Below are 19,653 nucleotides of genomic sequence, written 5' to 3'. Positions count from 1 at the left end.
AAATGTATGGGGCTCCCTACTTCTCAGCCGTCTTGCCTCCTTCCCAAAAATCATTTTTTTTAAATGAGAGGAGAGTGTCCACGTATTATAAGGGTAAGGGTACAGGCTCTGAAGACCTGTGGAAACTGTGCCTCAGTTTTGTCAAATTGTCTAGAGATAATAATACAATACCTACCATGTGGTGTTTATTCTTCTACATATTAAATGAGATGAGATGTCTCTACGGTTTCTTAAAGCAGCATATGGCACAAAGACATTTTTGGTAGTTGTTTTTAACACAAGTATTGATTTGAAGTCAGCTACCTATTATATAGAAAAAAACCCACAAAGTTCAGAAAGATATGTATAGTACCCTATCATTTATGTAATCCAAAGGTGAATGTGTAAGGATAGAATACTCTAGAAGGAAGCTCAATTCAAGTGATAATGGCTGCTTAGGGTGTAAGAGATCTGGGAAGAGAGGGGGAATTATTTCCCATGTGTTTGCTTTTGTATTGATTAATTTTTCTTTCTATTGAATGTATTTACTTTGTTTAAACTTTATGCATCAACTTTTAAAAGATATTAAAATTTAAAATATAGGATTTAAAAATATTTAAAATTTAAGATGAATACGGACTGGACAGTGAGAGGAAAACAAGCAGAGGATATCATATGGTTCCTGAGAATAAAACCTAGATAAGGTATACCTTTGTTTTTTTTTGTTTTTTTTTTATGTTTATTTTTTTTGAGAGAGAGACTGCATGCATGGTGGGGACGGGCAGACAGAGGGGGAGATAGAGGATCCGAAGCAGGCTCTGCAATGAGAGCAGAGAGCCAAATGTGGGGCTCAAACGCACCAACCATGAAATCATGACCTGAGCCGAACTTGGACATGTAACTGCCTGAGCCACCCAGGCACCCCTGACTTTGGTAGGTTCTTAAAATGAAGATCTGTTGAGTGAGGAAGTTAAAGACACAAACCGCCTATAAGAATATGAAAATGTCTCACATCTGTTAAGTAAAATAATATATACAAAACTAAAATAATAAGATTGTATACTCCACTTATTCAATCAGCAAAACACCACAACAAAAATTATAAACCCCAGTGTTGCAAAGCTGTATGGAAACATGCACTTCTACAAATAGAAACAAATTTTCTGGAAAACGATTTGCAATTATACTAAAAGCATGGCAATACCACCTGCCCTTTAGCTCAGGCCATTTCATGCCTACTGTTATGCTCAAATAATTGCAGATGTGGAGAAATTTCTATCCATAAGGGTGTTCAAGACCACATTGCTTATAATAGCCCTCTCCCTACCCCCCAAAACAGAAACAACGTGGATGTCCACAAATAAGGCATAATAAATAAGTTGTGTTGCATTATTACATTGAAATGCTTTATAAAATATACAAAAGATATTTTCAAAGAATTTCTAGTTAAATTGAAAAAATATTCATGACATTAGTAAGAGAAAAATGGCTCTAAAAATATAGTAGATGGTAGGTTTCTGTTTTTGTAAATATAACTGTGCACAGTAGATATTAGAAAGTGTATTAATGGTTACAATATATGAAATATTCATCCTTCCTAGTAACTGTAGTAATGCTTCATAAGCCACATTAAGTGGTCAATGTTAATACCCCCAGTACACAGATGAGGAAACTGATTCAGAGAGGTTGTGTAACTTGCCTAAGGTCACACAGCTTATAAGTGGCAGAGCTGGTGCTTGAGACCCCAGATCTAGACAGTGCGCTGTTCTGTCCTGGACACCAGACCAAGCACACAAAGAGGTGCTCAGGGAATGTGTGTGGGAAGGATGAAGGAGACTGGCAGAGAGAAAGGGAAGGAGGGACTGTACCTGGTGTCTTTGAGTGTCGAGATTTCTGCGTTGACGCTAGAAAGCTTCTGCCTCAGGATACACAACGTGCAAGTCAGGAGGATGAAATTGATCTACAAAGTCAAGCAGAGAGGACTGAGATATCGGCAGACAAATGGGCAATGGCCACACCACCTGTCAAAAACCCATAGTGTGTGGTACCCATTCCAGGAAGCACGATAATAAGCCCTACAGCAATCAACCCTTAACACCAAGCTGTTTACTGTTGGCTGACAGCCTCCCTGATTTCTTCCCTCATTTCCAAGTTAGAACCCAACAGAAAAAGCCGACATGCTCCCCTAAGCACTCACATTGGGTGCCCTGCTTTGAGTTAGCCTGCATCTAGAGTCCCAGCGCCTACAGCCTCCAAGCAGGCACACTGGAAGCCTTCCCTTTTCCCCTAAACAGACTTCTGACTCCTCTCCCTGCTTCTGAGTCTCTGCTAAGTGCAAGTCATGGTGCCCGACTCCCTTCCTATAGCAATAAATAGTCTTTACTTGTTCTCATTTGGGGGATCGCCACTGATTACCACCCCACATGGATGCGTGTGGGAAGTTAGACTCAAGATTGATGCCTTGTTGGGGTTGAACTGTTGAACCTCCAGGACCTCAGAATGTGATCTTATTTGTAGCCAGAGTCTTTATCAGAGGTGATCAAATTGAAATGAGCTCATTAGGGCAGGTCCGAATTCCACATGACCTTATAAAATGGAAAATGGACACAGAGGCTGACATGACAGGGAAAGCCAAACATCTATAAGCCAAGGGATTCCTGGGGTTAGAAGACTGAAATGGAGGGGCACCTGGGGGCTCGGTTGGTTGAGCGACTGACTCTTGATTTATGCTCAGGTCATGATCCCAGGGTCGTGGGATCAGGCCCCGCATCAGGCTCTATGCTGAGTGTGAGCCTGTGTGGGATTCTGTCCTTTCCTACCTCCCTCTTTCTCTCTCTCTCTCCTTTTCTACCCCTTACTGCCACTCTTCCCCTGCCCACTAAGATTTAAAAAAATAAGACTGAAACAGACCCTTCATTTGGGCTTTCAGAGGGGACATGGCCCTGCCCACTCCTCAATCTTACACTTCCAGCCTCCACAAGTGAGAATGGTAAAGTTCATGGAAGTCTTCCTGGAGGATGCCAAATTCTGTTGTTCTAAGCCACCCAGTTAGCGATACTGTGGATACCCTCTCTGTGATACACAATTCTTATTTGTCAGTTATACCTCAATAAAGCTGAAAAAAATCTCTAGGTTCCCCTTTCTACCATCCCACTGTTTTCTTCTACTCCCACCCCCACATTCCTAGTCATTTATTTCTTCCTTTTTTTTTTTGTCATTCAACATCTAGCCTCAGAAGACATCAATAGACCTATTCCTACTGAAACACAAAAGACAAATCAGATTGTGTTCCCCTCTAGGCCATTTGCATATTGACAGAGGGCAAAAAAAAAAATCACAAGTGAAAGCAATTGCACTCTAAATTTGAAATCTCAAGAACCAGGGATCAGAGGGGAGGACGTTTGACCTCAGCCAGGCACACTGCACCAAGCAACTTGCTTTACCGTGATGATTACGCAGACCGGCCCCAGTAAACTCCAGATGAATCCTGTGCTTGGGTTCAGCCAGCAGCTACGAAGACAAACAGGAGTCAGCGCCTGTTTAACTCCTGACCCTACAGTCACTCCCTCTCTCCCCCAAAATGCACTAATGGAGGATATTACAGGAAGCTGATCCTGAGATGAAAAGTCTCATGACGGGTTGGGTGACACTTCAGTTTTCTTTGGACCGCAGCGAGTCTGCTTTCAGACCTTCTTCCTGGGTGAATGTTCCTGAAGTGATCACCTGGCGCCCTGCGTAGAGCTCGCCCTCAGTATGTACCTTTGCCATCTCTTCCTCTCTGCTCAGACCTCTCTACTGGCACACCTGGTCATTCAAATCTCAGCTCGAATGCCACCTCATCTGAAAAGCCACTTGGGACCCTCCCTACCCCTGGTTTTTCTCTAGCAGACCATGCTGCTTTCATTATTTTTTTTTAATTAGCATCTACTGGTGTCATAAATTATTGTGGTGTTTTTTTCCTTGAAAACTGTCCATCTCCCCCTTCCAGACTTTGAGCTGTATGAGAATCTTAAATGATACTTACCAGCACACTACCCTAAATCATCTCGCACAGACCCGTGTGATAAACAGACCTTGCTCTAAAACAGACAATGGTGATGATGATGATGATAATGATGATGATGATGATGGCACGTCTAGCGCTTTACCCTGTGACAGACAGCATTCTGAATGTTTTGCAGATAATAACTCATTTAACCCTCACAACACTAGGATGTCGGCATTGCTGTTTGCCTCTTTTGTATGGGTGAGGAAGTGGAAGCCTACAGAGGTTAAGTAACTTGCCCAGGGCACAGCCAGAAGGTCATGGAGCAAGGATTCAAACCCAGGCAGGTTGGTTTCAGAATCCAGAATTCAAAGCTGCACAACCAAGTTTCTTTCATTGGTTACACCGCCACCATTCACCTATTTTATAGGTCAAACAGTGGCTCCTGGATTAGTGCAGTGTACAAGAGGTGCAACAGACCATGGCAGCCCTGAGACCCACAAGCCATAAAGAGCTCAAGAAATGGTAGATGCAATTACCACTATTGTTACTGTTCTTGTTCACATAATTATCATCATGGACCATGACAGCACGGTGTTCAGGGAGACAGAGGGGTCGCGCTTACCGATTATGCATCCCGTAGCCCTGTGGTTGCACGACGGCAGAGATGGCCACCACCAGCCCCGAGAGCCCATAGCTAAAGGCACAGAAGTACCACATCTTGATGTTGCGAGAGCTGAAGTAATTCATCACCTTCAGGTTCCTGACCATTAGGAAGAGCATCACAGCCTCCACCAGCGTCCAGAAGAAGCAGGCCAGGAAAAGGTAGTGCAAGAAGCCTGCAATGACGGCACAGCCTGTCTGGAGGAGAGAAGTGTGCACACTCAGGACCCCCGCCCCCTCCAAGGGGCAGGTTCTCAGACACAGCAGGGCTACTCCTTTGATTGGAATTTCCTGTTATTCATCCTTTTGGTAGGGGGACCAGTAGTCCTCGCTGGCCTAGGACTGGTCTTTCCCAGGACATGGGACTTTTCAGTGTTTTGAAAAGAGCAGATAGCTGATCACCCCACTTCAGAGGATGTTTGAAGATGTTGAGGGTGTAGGGATGAGCACACTACAGTCATCAGGCTGGCTGCCTGTTTGTAAATCACGTTTCACTGGCAGAAAGCCACATCCATTTCTGTGTTTTCTGTGGCTGTTTTCATGCTACAACAGCCAAGCTGAGTGGCTGGGTCAGAGAGCCTGGATTCTGCAAAGCCAAAGATATTTACAACTGCTTCTTTAAGACAGAAAATGTTGGGGCACCTGGATGACTCAGTGGTTAAGCATCTGACTTTGACTCAGGTCATGATCTCGTGGTTCATGGGTTTGAGCCCTGTCTCCGGCTTTATGCTGATGCTAGCTCAGAGCCTGGAGCTTGTTTCAGATTCTTTGTCTCCCTCTTTCTCTGACCCTTCCCTGCTCATGCTGTCTCTCTCTCTCTCTCTCTCTCTCTATCTCTCTCTCTCTCAGAAATATATAAAACATTTAAACTGATGAATGGATCAAGAAGATGTGGTTTATGTATACAATGGAATACTACATGGCAATGAGAAAGAATGAAATCTGGCCATGTGTAGCAACATGGATTGAACTTGAAGGTGTTGTGCTGAGCGAAATAAGTCAGGCAGAGAAGGACAAATACCATATGTTTGCACATATAGGGGGATTAGGAGGAAGCCAACGGAGGACCATGGGGGAGAAGAAGGAGAAAATAGTAGGGGAAGGGGTGGAGGCAAACCATGAGAGACTCTCAAATGCTGAGAACACACTGAGGGCTGTTGGGAGTGGGGGAGAGGGGAGGGGGGGTGATGGGCATGGAGAGGGCACTTGTGGGGATGAGCACTGGATGTTATATGGAAACCAACTTGAAAAGAAACTATTAAAAATTAAAAAAAAACACAAAACGTTTGCTCACTCCCTGTCAAATGATGGGAGGGATACTAGCATTGATTTCTCAGGGGTCTGAGAAGGAAAACATAGTACGGTGAGGGGGATGGTTCTCCACAAAGAACGATTGTCCCAGCCAAAATGCCGATGGTGCTCCATCTGGAAAAACCCTAAGATCCTACTATGTTTCTGGTATACTTCTAAGGGGTAAATTGTCCAAAGTTTCTGCTCTCATGGGACTCACAGTCTAGTGTGTGTGTATTGCATGGGGCGGGTGGTGGAGATACACAGCTAGTAAAAAAACAAGTAATCAATATGGTTTCAAATAAAGGCTGGGAACGAAAGCAAAATAGACTCGTCAGGGATAGAGTTCTCAGTTGAGGCATTATTGACATTTGTAACACTATTGCCAGATTATTTTCTTTCCTGGGGGCTATTCTATGGATTGTAGGGTGTTTGGAAGCATCCCTAGACTCCACTGGAGGTCAGTAGCACCCTCTCCCAGGGATAACCTCTGATCAAGTCTCTAGATATTGCCGAGTGCCCCGTAGAGAAAGAATCATGCAAGGTAAGGACCAGTGGTTTAAGGAGAGACCACCACAGTATATAACACGACCAGGGAAACAATTTGAAACTGACACCTATCACAAGAGTGTGTAAACCAGGTAAAGAATTGGGGAACAAGTATCATCAAAAGTAGGTATAGCACATGCAAAGGTACTGAAGTGGGAACTAGCATAGAGATTATTGGGTAGGATGAGCAGGGGCAGATGTGGAGATGATGGGGCTGGGCGAGGACACAGCCTGAGGGATGTGAGACCTGGTTGTCAGTCTTGTCTACACCGGCAAGGAAGAGCGCCTCAGCCAAGAAGAGGCACACGCAGAGGTGCAGGTGGAGGTAGGTGTTCTGGTTGCGAATGCCACGACACAGGAGGAAGGTGGCGATGGCCAAGACGAGACACACCAGGGAGACGATCAAGCCCACGTGGCTAATGATGTACAGGGAGAACTCCGTCTGTCAGGAAACAGATACATCATTCAGAGAGGGGCCAACATCCCTCCAGGCAGAAGAAAGAAAAAGAATTATCCAGACTCCTGAAAGGGTTCGAGGACTTTTTCTCCTTCGACACTCAGAGTGAAGGAGGTGCTGTCCATCGCCATCCTTTGCCCTCCATCAACACCCATTCCCATCTGGTCCTGTGCCTCACCCATGCCATACCAGGGCAGGGTGTCTACAAACTACATTTCCCAGAATCGCCTGGGGGTACGGTGTCCTTCAGGTTTCCCAGGGAGATGTACGCATGAGGGTTTTGGAAGGCAGAAAGGAGGGAGCCACCAGCCTTCTGTGGACAGGAGCAAGCGATGGCTGGGTTCCGTGCTCTAGCTGTCCCCTCTTCCGTTGGCAGCAGCAATTTCTGTCCTCTGGTTTACAGTTGCAGAGGGGTGATCTCCAAGCCAGACCCCAGGTGGCAACCCCTGACCTCAACCTCCTCCATCCCTCCCCGTGATTTTGTGACCATCCTGTCCCCTGCCCGAAATACCTAGAGTGATCACCGTTTCCTGCACTGAACCGGCACTGCCACACAGGCGTTCAGGGATGCCCCGATTTCTGGGAGCAGAAATGGCACACTGAGCCCTTCCCCTATGCCGTCACTCATAACTGATTTAAAGGTTTTCAGGTCCTTCTGGGAAGATATGCCAAAGCACCATCTCACGAACTACTCCCTATGATTCTGTTACGTGATGGTAAGGAAAATGGACTATCGTTCTGCCAGTTCCTAATTGTATGAGCCTGGGAAAGACACTTAACTGCCCTGTGTCTCGGTTTCCTCATCTGTTAAAAGAGGATCCTAATGAATATGCTAAATGATACTAAATGGAAAGACTTCAAGTGCTCACAGCTGTGCAGGGAACATACTACCTGCCCTCCACTGAGTCTACTCACCCACCAAGGCTCGCTTCACCCACCCTGCCCCGCCCCATCACTAGCTCTCACTGACACACTTCTGGATCCCTATTGCACCACTTCTCGCCCCATTTGCTTAGTTTTGTGGAAAGAGACCTCTGGAGACACTCTGTCCTGGGTTCAGGTCTCATCTGCACCCATTTAGTTTTCTGAGTAAGTGGGCTATGGAGCCTCAGCCTCCATCCTGTAAAATGGCCTGAAAACATTTACCTTAAAATAAAGGGTCCAACACAGGCTATTATGCTCTGTGAATGGGATCTGTCATTATTAACTTGTTCAGGGGTTATTTCTCTTTTTATATGTGAGTTTCATGACTTCCCAGCCAAACTATGAATTCTCCAAGGGCAGAGGCACACCCTGTCTGTCCCCCATGATTGTGCCCCACAACACCCAAGGCCATGGAAGACACACAATGGATGTTCATTCACAATATTTTCCCCTCGGATTTGGAGACCCAGAGCAGAGAGTGTCAGTACTGACCGTGAGCTCCCCAGAAGCCATGATGATGGCCAGGTTCATCATCTGGTTACAGCTGCACACAGTATGCATCTCAGAAGCTTCACGAATCACACAGCCAGACTGTGTCCATCTGCCACCTTCCATGTCTGTGTCCCACGAAACGCAGATAGGCATCTCAAGTGGCTGCTTTGGCTGAAAATGTAAAGACTTTCGTCACCCTAGACTCTCTCTCAAATGGATTCAGTATGACCAACTTCAAGGGTCACCTAGGACAAGAAGATGCAGGTATGTTTGGGAGGGAATGGAAGGAAATGTAATACTTTGGTGTGTGAGGATGGTGAGAAAGATCTTGGATACCAGATCTGCCTCTACTACTAACTTGGTCATAGCTAATATAATAAAGTCCATGTAAATTTTCCTGCATCAACATTCTTAATCTGAGCCCAATCTTGCCCAGTGATGAATGGATGATTATATGCAATATATGATATATGCTATATATATTCTATGTGCTATTACATATGCTATATATCATATATGCTCTATATTATACATGCTAAATATTATATATGCTATATAATACATGCTATACATTGTATACACCATATATTATATATGCAATATACTATATATGCTATGTGTTAATGTGATATATATATTATATATGCTATTTATATTGTTATATATATATGAGAGCCCAATCCTCTGGAAGTGGACTTTGGGGAATGTCTTGAGTTGCTAGGAACTGTTAGTTGTCTAGAAGCGTAATACCTTCATGGGTCTCTATCAGAAATGAAAGTAATGCCCACTGTGGGGTGAGGTGTTGTCAACTGGAAGATAGGGGCTCAACAAGAACCTCTTCACAAACCTCGATGTTCTCCAGCGTGTAAATGACTGGGTTAGAGAACCCATCTTGCTTCTCCCCAGTCATGATGCCCTGCACAACGCGAGAATTTATCTTCAGCTTCCTTTGGGACTTGGTGAAGGGGGTCTGAAGGTCTTGGAAGAAGCTCTCATCTAAAAACGACTCCATCCCCGAAAAGGAGACAAAAGCCACTCCAGTGGTCCCTGTGATTTTCCCCAAATGCAAAAAAAAAAAAAAAAAAAAAAGAAAGAAAGAAAGAGAAAAGAAAAGAAAAAAAGAAAAAGGAATCATTTGCTAAGTAGTGATTATTGAGGACCCAACACGTACACACACATAGACACTCTAATACCCCATGCATTTCTGGGCCTCCATGCACCTGCTTTGAGCACTGCAACACCAGGAGGGCCAATGGGCTTCAAGGTTGGTGACCTTCACCAGCACCAGTGCTACCCCCTGGGGACATGTTGGCTACATTTAAAAATAAGTATGGGGGTTCCTGGGTGCTCAATCAGTTAAGCATCTGACTTTGGCTCAGGTCATGATCTCACAGTTTGTGGGTTTGAGCCCTGTGTCGGGCTCTGTGCTGACAGTGTGGAGCCTCTTGGGATTCTTAGTGTTCTTCTCTGTTGGCCCCTCTGTGGCGCTCTCTCTCTCTCTCTCATAAATGAAGAAACAGTATAAAAGTTTTAAATAAATATGACTTTATGTCTTTAAGGCACAAACAAACTGAGCAGTTTGAAATAAGTTCCCCTCCCACTCTGATGGTTAAGCTTGCTTCCCCTCTTAATGCTGATGGTCTTCAGGGATGTCCCAGGCCTGCTCCCTGAGCCCTCCGCACAGCATCTAGATCAGAGTGTGGCAAACCATGGCCCAAAGGCCAATCTGGCCATTGCCTGCTTGGTGTAAATGAAAGTGTTTCTGCAACAGCCACACCCACTCATTTACATATCATGTATGGGCGTCTTTGCACTCTAAGAGACTCTATCGCCTTCAGTGTCTAAAATATTTACTAATCTTGCCTCTGCAGGACAAGCTTGCCCATATCTGGTACAGATCAGTGCTGTCCACCAAAAATAATATGAACCACCCAGGTAATTTTAAATTTTCAGGTAGCCAGATTGCACAAAAGTCCAAACCAGGTAAAATTAATTTTAATAATATGTTAACTCAGTACATGCAAAATATTATCCCTTTGACCTATAATCCATACAAAAAATATGAATGAGATTTTCCCCAACCTTCGTTTTTTTTTGTACCAAGCCTTTGGAACCTGGTGTGTACTTTACCAGGTTTTAAAGTACAGCCTGACCACATTTCATGTGCTCAATAAGAAAACGTGGCAGGCAATGAGAAAGAATGAAATCTGGCCATGTGTAGCAACATGGATGGACCTTGAGGGTGTTATGCTGAGTCAAATAATTCAGGCAGAGAGGGACAAATACCATATGTTTCCACGTATAGGAGGATTAGGAGGAACTTAACGGAGGACTGTGGGGGAGAAGAAGGAGGGAAACAGTGGGCGGGGGAGAGAACCAAACCATGAGAGACTCTTGAATACTGAGAACAAACTGAGGGCTGATGGGTGTGGGAGGGAGGGGGTAGATGGGCATGGAGGAGGGCACTTGTGGGGATGAGCACTGGGTGCTATATGGAAACCAACTTGAGAATAAACTATTTGAAAAAAAAAAAAGAAGAAGAAGAAGAAAAGAAAAGAAAAGAAAAGAAAACGTGGCCAGTGGTGCTGTACCAAACAGTAAAGGTCTTGACATTCCAATACTGTGAGAGTGTTTATGTATCTAGTATCTGACTTCCCCAGGGCACTGACCTCATCTCACTAGTCTTGGAATCCAAGAGTTGACTGATAAGTGTCTGCTGATTGAATACACCATAGCCCCCCTCCCTGGTTCTCAGGAGCAGCTCTGTACCTATAGATTTAGATTCGTTGATGGTAGAACACCCAATCTTCATCTCATTCCCTTTGGCTTTGAGGAGAAAGGTCTCATTCTTTTCAGTGCACTCTTCCTTGATGATCTTGCTTTCAATTTCTAAAAGGAAACAGGGAGAATTTGCCCCAAATCCCCCAGAAAGTGGGTCCTAAATCCTCTTTCTTTTCCACAAAGTTCTATGTATCTAGTTGCAAAGAATAAAAATGGCCAGCTCATCACAGGGAAGACGTTGAGCCCCTGGGTGGGTTGATAGGAGGATGATGAAACCAATTAGAAACCCAGGTGGAGCTGCAGAGTGAGCTTTCACACCTTAGTCATACATCAGGGAAAACTGGGATTGAGGTAAACAGAGATGGAAGGCAACAGAGTCCTGATATTCTGGCTGCTCTAAATGGAGACACGTTTTCTGAAGCCTAAGGGGCTAGTAAGGGGCTGGGTGAGCGCAGTAGAGTGGACCAGCGCTCAGAGTCTGCATCCAGCTCTGCCCTGCACCAGCTGAGCAAACAGGACCAATGACTGAACCTCTCTGAGACTTGGGTCTCTCTCCCGTGACGTGGCACTAATTACAGGGGTCCTCATGAAAACAAAATAGGTGATGGAACCGGAAGTATTCTTTTAAAACATAAGCCAGATAATGGCATGCCTCAAACTCTCCTGTTCCACACCCACCCCAATCTTACTCCAAATAAAATCCTGAGTCCACCCACCTCTCCCCTTCCTTTCTGACCTCTTCTCCTAGAGCCTTGATGATTCTCTCTTGCTCTATGGCCACACTGGCCTCCTCTTTGTTTATTGAACTCACCAAGTATTCCTGAACTTTTGCTCTCTCTCCAAATACAACCACGGCTCCATTCCCTTAGGGCCTGCCCCAGCGACACTTGGTCTCCCCACACCATATAAGCTATCAATACTCCCCCCAACCCTGACCCTCTCTAGCTGACTAGCTTATTTTTCTCAACAGCACTCTCTCTATCTTCATATATGAGATCTTTGTTCATGGTGGGGCTCAGATACTTGTTGAACGAATCAGTGATACATTCCCACACACCATTAACTCAACGCCAGGCACTCAGCAAATGGGAGATGCAGTTACTATCCTGGGACTTGCTTCTCTGTGAGCTCTGAGGTTTGAAACAGTTGGGGAAATGGTATACGGCGAAGCCACCGGGCATAGTATTGCCCACGCCCCACCCTTCAACAGCAGCACCCAGATGGAACTTTGCCTCCTCACCTAAGTATTTTGTCTGAACAGTCTGAGTCACGTTGCCTGAGGGTTTCAGGAAAGCTGCTAGGGTGCTGCTTTTCACACTCTCCAGGAGGACAGAGGCCAGAGTGGATGTCTCTTCTTTGGTGAAGTTGGACCATGTGGAAGTTTGTTCAAGCACAGAGGTAAGGCTCTCAGCCGTGCTCTGCAAGGAAAGGTGTATTTGTGCATGTACCCTCTCTCCTTCTTCCTTGTGCCCCAGATAACAGCTCTCCTTCCCAGCCTCCCTCTTTCCCTCTCTCTCTTCTTCTCTCTCCCTCCTTCTCCCTCACTCCCTCTCAAGTTGGTGTGGCCTTTTAAGTCAGCACCTGGAATAGCACTGCTTACACCTAGCTCTGACTAAACATTTCCCTTCCTGGAATTAGTCTTCCAAGAAATGTGTAAAAACTGCAAGGACCTTGTCCAGGGATGTTTGTTTCAGTGTGGTTTCTGATAGCAAGAAGTTGGAAAGGCTAAATGTCCAACAGATTGGCTAAAACAATGACTAAATCCGATCACAGATTAGTAGGCAGCTGTTAACAAAACAATGATCACACACACATATTAACAACCAAAAAGGTCAGTGAGCTGTTGTTAAGTAAGGCAAAATTCAAAATAACATAGGAATTATCTCATTTCGCTTAAAAAACAAGTACTTTCATTAACATTTTTATATCTACGATATTAATGTTTCTGGCATACAGAGATAAAAATCATTAATACTTTCTTATGAGCCATGTATTAAGTATCTTATGCATGTTAACTTTGTTTTAAAAAGAAATCTATGAAGTAGAAGCTATTATTTCCATTTTTGGGTGAGGAAACAGAACACTTACAGGAGGTGGGAGAAGTAAGATTTGAACCTTTGTCATCTCTCATCAGAGGCCGAATCCCTTTACAAGTGCTCACTAAATGGCTTCTGTATGAGTGTGTGTGTGTGTGAGAGAGAGAGAGAGAGAGAGAGAGAGAGAGAGATCCATTCACAAAGTGAACGGATATGGGTACACATCCAAATGCTAACATGGATTATGTCAGAGGAATAAAGTTAAGGAAAGAACAGCAATAGCAATTTTGACATCAATGTCAATATGATTCCTTTTATTGATTATTGTCAATAAACTGGTTTATAAAATGACTTTGACTCCAACGAGAAAATACATGTAAAGGATTCACAACTTAATAAATACAACGAAGAAAGTAATTGACTCCAGTCATATGGGGAAGGAAATGAACTGAAATCCAACTGGGAATACCAATTTTTATCCATCCAAATTGGATGAAAAAACATGAAATGAATTTCTAAAAAAATGGATGAGGTGTAACTTGAGAGATGTTTGTTCTGGGAAAACATGACGTAACCATATCCCAGGAGACCCTGGGGTCCCTCCCCACGACAAACAGAAATGTCTCAGAATCATCCTGGAAATCGTGGTCATCAAGTCTACAGCTGAGGAAATCTCCTTACAACTTCCTTTGAGCTGTGCAATCTATTCTTGGCTGTGAAGTTTATTCCATTTCCTTGGGAAAGTAAAAAATTAGTAGGCAAACAAAAATCCCACAGGGTTATCACTTCTGTGTTAGATTTACAAAGTTTTCTGATCTTTGTCATACTCTGAGAAGGGGGTGTTGAACTCACGATTAACCACGTGAATTCGCTGCCTAATGCCATTAGATGTGGGATGAACGTATGTTTCGGATGAACAGTTTCAGAGAATGCAGCAATTGATAAATAGTAGTGAACATTTAAAAATATGAATTATTATGTTCATACATTTCATTGATTGGGTTTATAACCCCCTTGAGGGCATAGTGACTTCGGGTTTTGGGCCTGCAAATCTTCCAGAGTAGATATTTGAAATTTGGGGGGAAATAAGAATATTCATAAACACAGTATAAAATGAGAGAATTTAAATGTGGTCAAAAGGTTTGTCACTTACAGAATTTCAGTCTGAAAAACCTTATGAATGCAATGCACGCTTAATGGAGAACTATATTATACCCAATAAATTAATTTTAAATCAATCAAATGACAACGAAAAGTATTGTTCTTACTTTTGTACAAAAGTAACCAAAGTTTTAAATAAAATAACAGTCATAAGTGCGATGTAAAGCCGTAAGAAAACCAGGTTTTAAAATCTACCATTGCAAGGACCAAGTAACCCCACTTCTAAGTATTTACCCCAGAGAAACGAAAAATCAGGGGCACAAACACATACACAGAGACACAAACTGTACATGAATGTTTATAGCAGAAGACGCAAGAATTGAAACTATAGATCAAAATCTTCATGAATCTCAGAGGCGTTATGATGAGTGAAAGAAGCCACAGCCTGTTGTGATTCCATTTATGTAACATTCTTGCAAAGACAAAATTCCAATGGCAGAGAAGAGACGGGCATATACAGGGGTTGGTGGTGGAGAGAACATCTAACAATGCAGGGGACCCAAAGGAACTGTTTGGGGAGGAAAAGGAACTGTTTTACATTCCGATTGTGGTGGTGAGACACAAATCTACTCAGCTGATAAGACTCATAAAACTGGGTGCATCTGGGTGGCTCAGTTGGTTGAGCATCCAAGTCAGGGTTGTGGCATTAAGCCATGCATCAGGCTCTGCACTAAGTGTGGAGCCTGTTGGGATTCTCTCTCTCTCATTCTCTCCCCATCCCTCCCACCACAAATAATATAAAAATTAAAGGGAATCAAGAGCAAAAATGAACTTCTGGGACCTCATCAAGATTAAAAGCTTCTTAACAGCAAAGGAAACAATCCATAAAACTAATAGGCAACCGATGGAATGGGAAAAGATAGTTGCAAATGTCATATCAGATAAAGGGCTAGTATCCAAAATCTATAAGGAGCTCACCAAACTCCACACCTGAAAAACAAATAATCCAGTGAAGAAATGGGCAGAAGATATGAACAGACCCATGAAACGATGCTCAACTTCACTCCTCATCAAGTAAATACTAATCAAAACCACACTGAGATACCACCTCATGCCGGTCAGAGTGACTAAAATGAACTAATCAGGAGACTACAGATATTGGTGAAAATGTGGGGAAACGTGCACCCACTTGCACTGTTGTTGGGAATGTAAACGGATGTAGCTGCTCTGGAAAACAGTGTGGAGGTTCCTCAAAAAATTAACACTAGAACTCCCCTATGATCTAGGAATAGCACTGCTGGGAATTTACCCAAGGGACACAGGAGTGCTGATGCATAGGGGCACATGTATCCCACTGTTCATAGCAGCACTTTCAACAATATCCAAATAATTGAAAGAGCCAAAATGTCCATCAACTGATAGATAAATCAAGAAGATGTGGTGTATCTATACAATGAAATACTACATGGCAATGAGAAAGAATGAAATCTGTCCATTTGTAGCAACATGGATGGAACTTGAAAAGATGTTATGCTGTTGAAAAGCTGCCTTGTCAAAGCAAACAATCCATAAAACTAATAGGCAACCGACAGAATGGGAAAAGATAGTTACAAATGACATATCAGATAAGGGGCTAGTATCCAATATCTATAAGGAACTCACCAAACTTCACATCCAAAAAGCAAACAATCCAGTGAAGAAATGGGCAGAATATATGAACAGACACTTCTCCAAAGAGGACATCTAGATGGCCAACAGACACATGAAACGATGCTCAGCATCCCTCCTCATCAGGGAAATAGAGATCAAAACCACACTGAGATATCACCCCAAGCCGGTCAGAGTGGCTAAAATGAGCAAATCAGAGGACTCTAGGTGCTGGCGAGGATGTGGAGAAACAGGCGCCCTTCCACACTGTTGGTGGGAATGTAAACTGGTGCAGCCCCTCTTGAAAACAGAGTGGTGGTTCCTCAAAAATTTAACAGTAGAATTCCTCTATGTCCCAGCAATAGCACTGCTAGGAATTTACCCAATGGATACAGGAGTGCTGATGCATAGGGGCACATGTACCCCAATGTTCATAGCAGCACTCTCAACAATAGCCAAAACATGGAAAGACCCTATGTGTCCATCAACTGACAAATAGATCAAGAAGATGTGATGTATCTATACAATGGAATACTACATGGCAATGAGAAAGAATGAAATCTGGCCATCTGTAAGAACAAGGATGGAACTTGAGGGTGTTATGCTGAGTGAAATAAGTCAGGCAGAGAAGGACAGATACCATATGTTTGCATGTATAGAAGGACTAGGAGGAACTTAATGGAGGGCCATGGGGGAGAAGAAGGGGAAAAATAGTTGGGAGAGGGATGGAGGCAAACGATGAGAGACTCTTGAATGCTGAGAACAAACTGAGGGATGATGGGGCTGGGAGACAGGGAAAGGGGGGTGATGGGCATGGGAGAAGGCTCTTGTGGAGATGAACACTGGGTGTTATATGTAAACCAACTTGACAATAAACTATTAAAAAAAATAAAATACATTAAAAATGAAAAATAAAAAATAATAATAAAAACTCACATGGCAGAGAAGGGAATGTTACTGTATGTTAAATTTTAAGGTTCTGTAAATGTTGACTCCACCCATCAGTTATAAAGAGGACTCTCTCCACCCAAAGTGTCCCCCCAAGATGTTTGAAGCTGAAAACACAATTATGAAGACTTTGCTGTTACCTTCAGAGAAACCTCAGTGGTCTTGTTTTCACAGGCGTCATCCAGAACCCTGAAGGTGGCATTCATCAGTGCGCAGAAGGAGCCCTGTACCCCAGAGAAGCACACGTGTGAGCGTCCATCNTATGTCAGAGGAATAAAGTTAAGGAAAGAACAGCAATAGCAATTTTGACATCAATGTCAATATGATTCCTTTTATTGATTATTGTCAATAAACTGGTTTATAAAATGACTTTGACTCCAACGAGAAAATACATGTAAAGGATTCACAACTTAATAAATACAACGAAGAAAGTAATTGACTCCAGTCATATGGGGAAGGAAATGAACTGAAATCCAACTGGGAATACCAATTTTTATCCATCCAAATTGGATGAAAAAACATGAAATGAATTTCTAAAAAAATGGATGAGGTGTAACTTGAGAGATGTTTGTTCTGGGAAAACATGACGTAACCATATCCCAGGAGACCCTGGGGTCCCTCCCCACGACAAACAGAAATGTCTCAGAATCATCCTGGAAATCGTGGTCATCAAGTCTACAGCTGAGGAAATCTCCTTACAACTTCCTTTGAGCTGTGCAATCTATTCTTGGCTGTGAAGTTTATTCCATTTCCTTGGGAAAGTAAAAAATTAGTAGGCAAACAAAAATCCCACAGGGTTATCACTTCTGTGTTAGATTTACAAAGTTTTCTGATCTTTGTCATACTCTGAGAAGGGGGTGTTGAACTCACGATTAACCACGTGATTTCGCTGCCTAATGCCATTAGATGTGGGATGAACGTATGTTTCGGATGAACAGTTTCAGAGAATGCAGCAATTGATAAATAGTAGTGAACATTTAAAAATATGAATTATTATGTTCATACATTTCATTGATTGGGTTTATAACCCCCTTGAGGGCATAGTGACTTCGGGTTTTGGGCCTGCAAATCTTCCAGAGTAGATATTTGAAATTTGGGGGGAAATAAGAATATTCATAAACACAGTATAAAATGAGAGAATTTAAATGTGGTCAAAAGGTTTGTCACTTACAGAATTTCAGTCTGAAAAACCTTATGAATGCAATGCACGCTTAATGGAGAACTATATTATACCCAATAAATTAATTTTAAATCAATCAAATGACAATGAAAAGTATTGTTCTTACTTTTGTACAAAAGTAACCAAAGTTTTAAATAAAATAACAGTCATAAGTGCGATGTAAAGCCGTAAGAAAACCAGGTTTTAAAATCTACCATTGCAAGGACCAAGTAACCCCACTTCTAAGTATTTACCCCAGAGAAACGAAAAATCAGGGGCACAAACACATACACAGAGACACAAACTGTACATGAATGTTTATAGCAGAAGACGCAAGAATTGAAACTATAGATCAAAATCTTCATGAATCTCAGAGGCGTTATGATGAGTGAAAGAAGCCACAGCCTGTTGTGATTCCATTTATGTAACATTCTTGCAAAGACAAAATTCCAATGGCAGAGAAGAGACGGGCATATACAGGGGTTGGTGGTGGAGAGAACATCTAACAATGCAGGGGACCCAAAGGAACTGTTTGGGGAGGAAAAGGAACTGTTTTACATTCCGATTGTGGTGGTGAGACACAAATCTACTCAGCTGATAAGACTCATAAAACTGGGTGCATCTGGGTGGCTCAGTTGGTTGAGCATCCAAGTCAGGGTTGTGGCATTAAGCCATGCATCAGGCTCTGCACTAAGTGTGGAGCCTGTTGGGATTCTCTCTCTCTCATTCTCTCCCCATCCCTCCCACCACAAATAATATAAAAATTAAAGGGAATCAAGAGCAAAAATGAACTTCTGGGACCTCATCAAGATTAAAAGCTTCTTAACAGCAAAGGAAACAATCCATAAAACTAATAGGCAACCGATGGAATGGGAAAAGATAGTTGCAAATGTCATATCAGATAAAGGGCTAGTATCCAAAATCTATAAGGAGCTCACCAAACTCCACACCTGAAAAACAAATAATCCAGTGAAGAAATGGGCAGAAGATATGAACAGACCCATGAAACGATGCTCAACTTCACTCCTCATCAAGTAAATACTAATCAAAACCACACTGAGATACCACCTCATGCCGGTCAGAGTGACTAAAATGAACTAATCAGGAGACTACAGATATTGGTGAAAATGTGGGGAAACGTGCACCCACTTGCACTGTTGTTGGGAATGTAAACGGATGTAGCTGCTCTGGAAAACAGTGTGGAGGTTCCTCAAAAAATTAACACTAGAACTCCCCTATGATCTAGGAATAGCACTGCTGGGAATTTACCCAAGGGACACAGGAGTGCTGATGCATAGGGGCACATGTATCCCACTGTTCATAGCAGCACTTTCAACAATATCCAAATAATTGAAAGAGCCAAAATGTCCATCAACTGATAGATAAATCAAGAAGATGTGGTGTATCTATACAATGAAATACTACATGGCAATGAGAAAGAATGAAATCTGTCCATTTGTAGCAACATGGATGGAACTTGAAAAGATGTTATGCTGTTGAAAAGCTGCCTTGTCAAAGCAAACAATCCATAAAACTAATAGGCAACCGACAGAATGGGAAAAGATAGTTACAAATGACATATCAGATAAGGGGCTAGTATCCAATATCTATAAGGAACTCACCAAACTTCACATCCAAAAAG

The 19,653-nt window shown here is 42.9% G+C and overlaps 1 protein-coding gene across 1 annotated transcript in view; it reads right to left on the bottom strand.

The window, feature by feature from the left end:
• LOC120244828 (adhesion G protein-coupled receptor E1-like) overlaps window positions 1–19,653 on the bottom strand; it is a gene marked incomplete at its 5' end in the record, with an annotated part of 45,531 nt that overhangs the window by 9,555 nt on the left and 16,323 nt on the right. The window contains 9 exons of the mRNA XM_039251569.1: window positions 1,848–1,939; window positions 3,423–3,489; window positions 4,590–4,825; window positions 6,714–6,908; window positions 8,340–8,510; window positions 9,187–9,386; window positions 11,109–11,228; window positions 12,361–12,538; window positions 16,993–17,076. Coding sequence (XP_039107500.1) covers window positions 1,848–1,939; window positions 3,423–3,489; window positions 4,590–4,825; window positions 6,714–6,908; window positions 8,340–8,510; window positions 9,187–9,386; window positions 11,109–11,228; window positions 12,361–12,538; window positions 16,993–17,076 — 1,343 coding nt within the window. The remainder of the gene's footprint in view (window positions 1–1,847; window positions 1,940–3,422; window positions 3,490–4,589; window positions 4,826–6,713; window positions 6,909–8,339; window positions 8,511–9,186; window positions 9,387–11,108; window positions 11,229–12,360; window positions 12,539–16,992; window positions 17,077–19,653) is intronic.

This window comes from Hyaena hyaena, unplaced genomic scaffold, assembly GCF_003009895.1.
Source record: "Hyaena hyaena isolate Hyena2069 unplaced genomic scaffold, ASM300989v1 scaffold_396, whole genome shotgun sequence".
Taxonomy (NCBI): Eukaryota; Metazoa; Chordata; class Mammalia; order Carnivora; family Hyaenidae; genus Hyaena; species Hyaena hyaena.
Note: the sequence above shows the minus strand (reverse complement) of the source record. Positions and strands in the feature narration are given on the sequence as shown.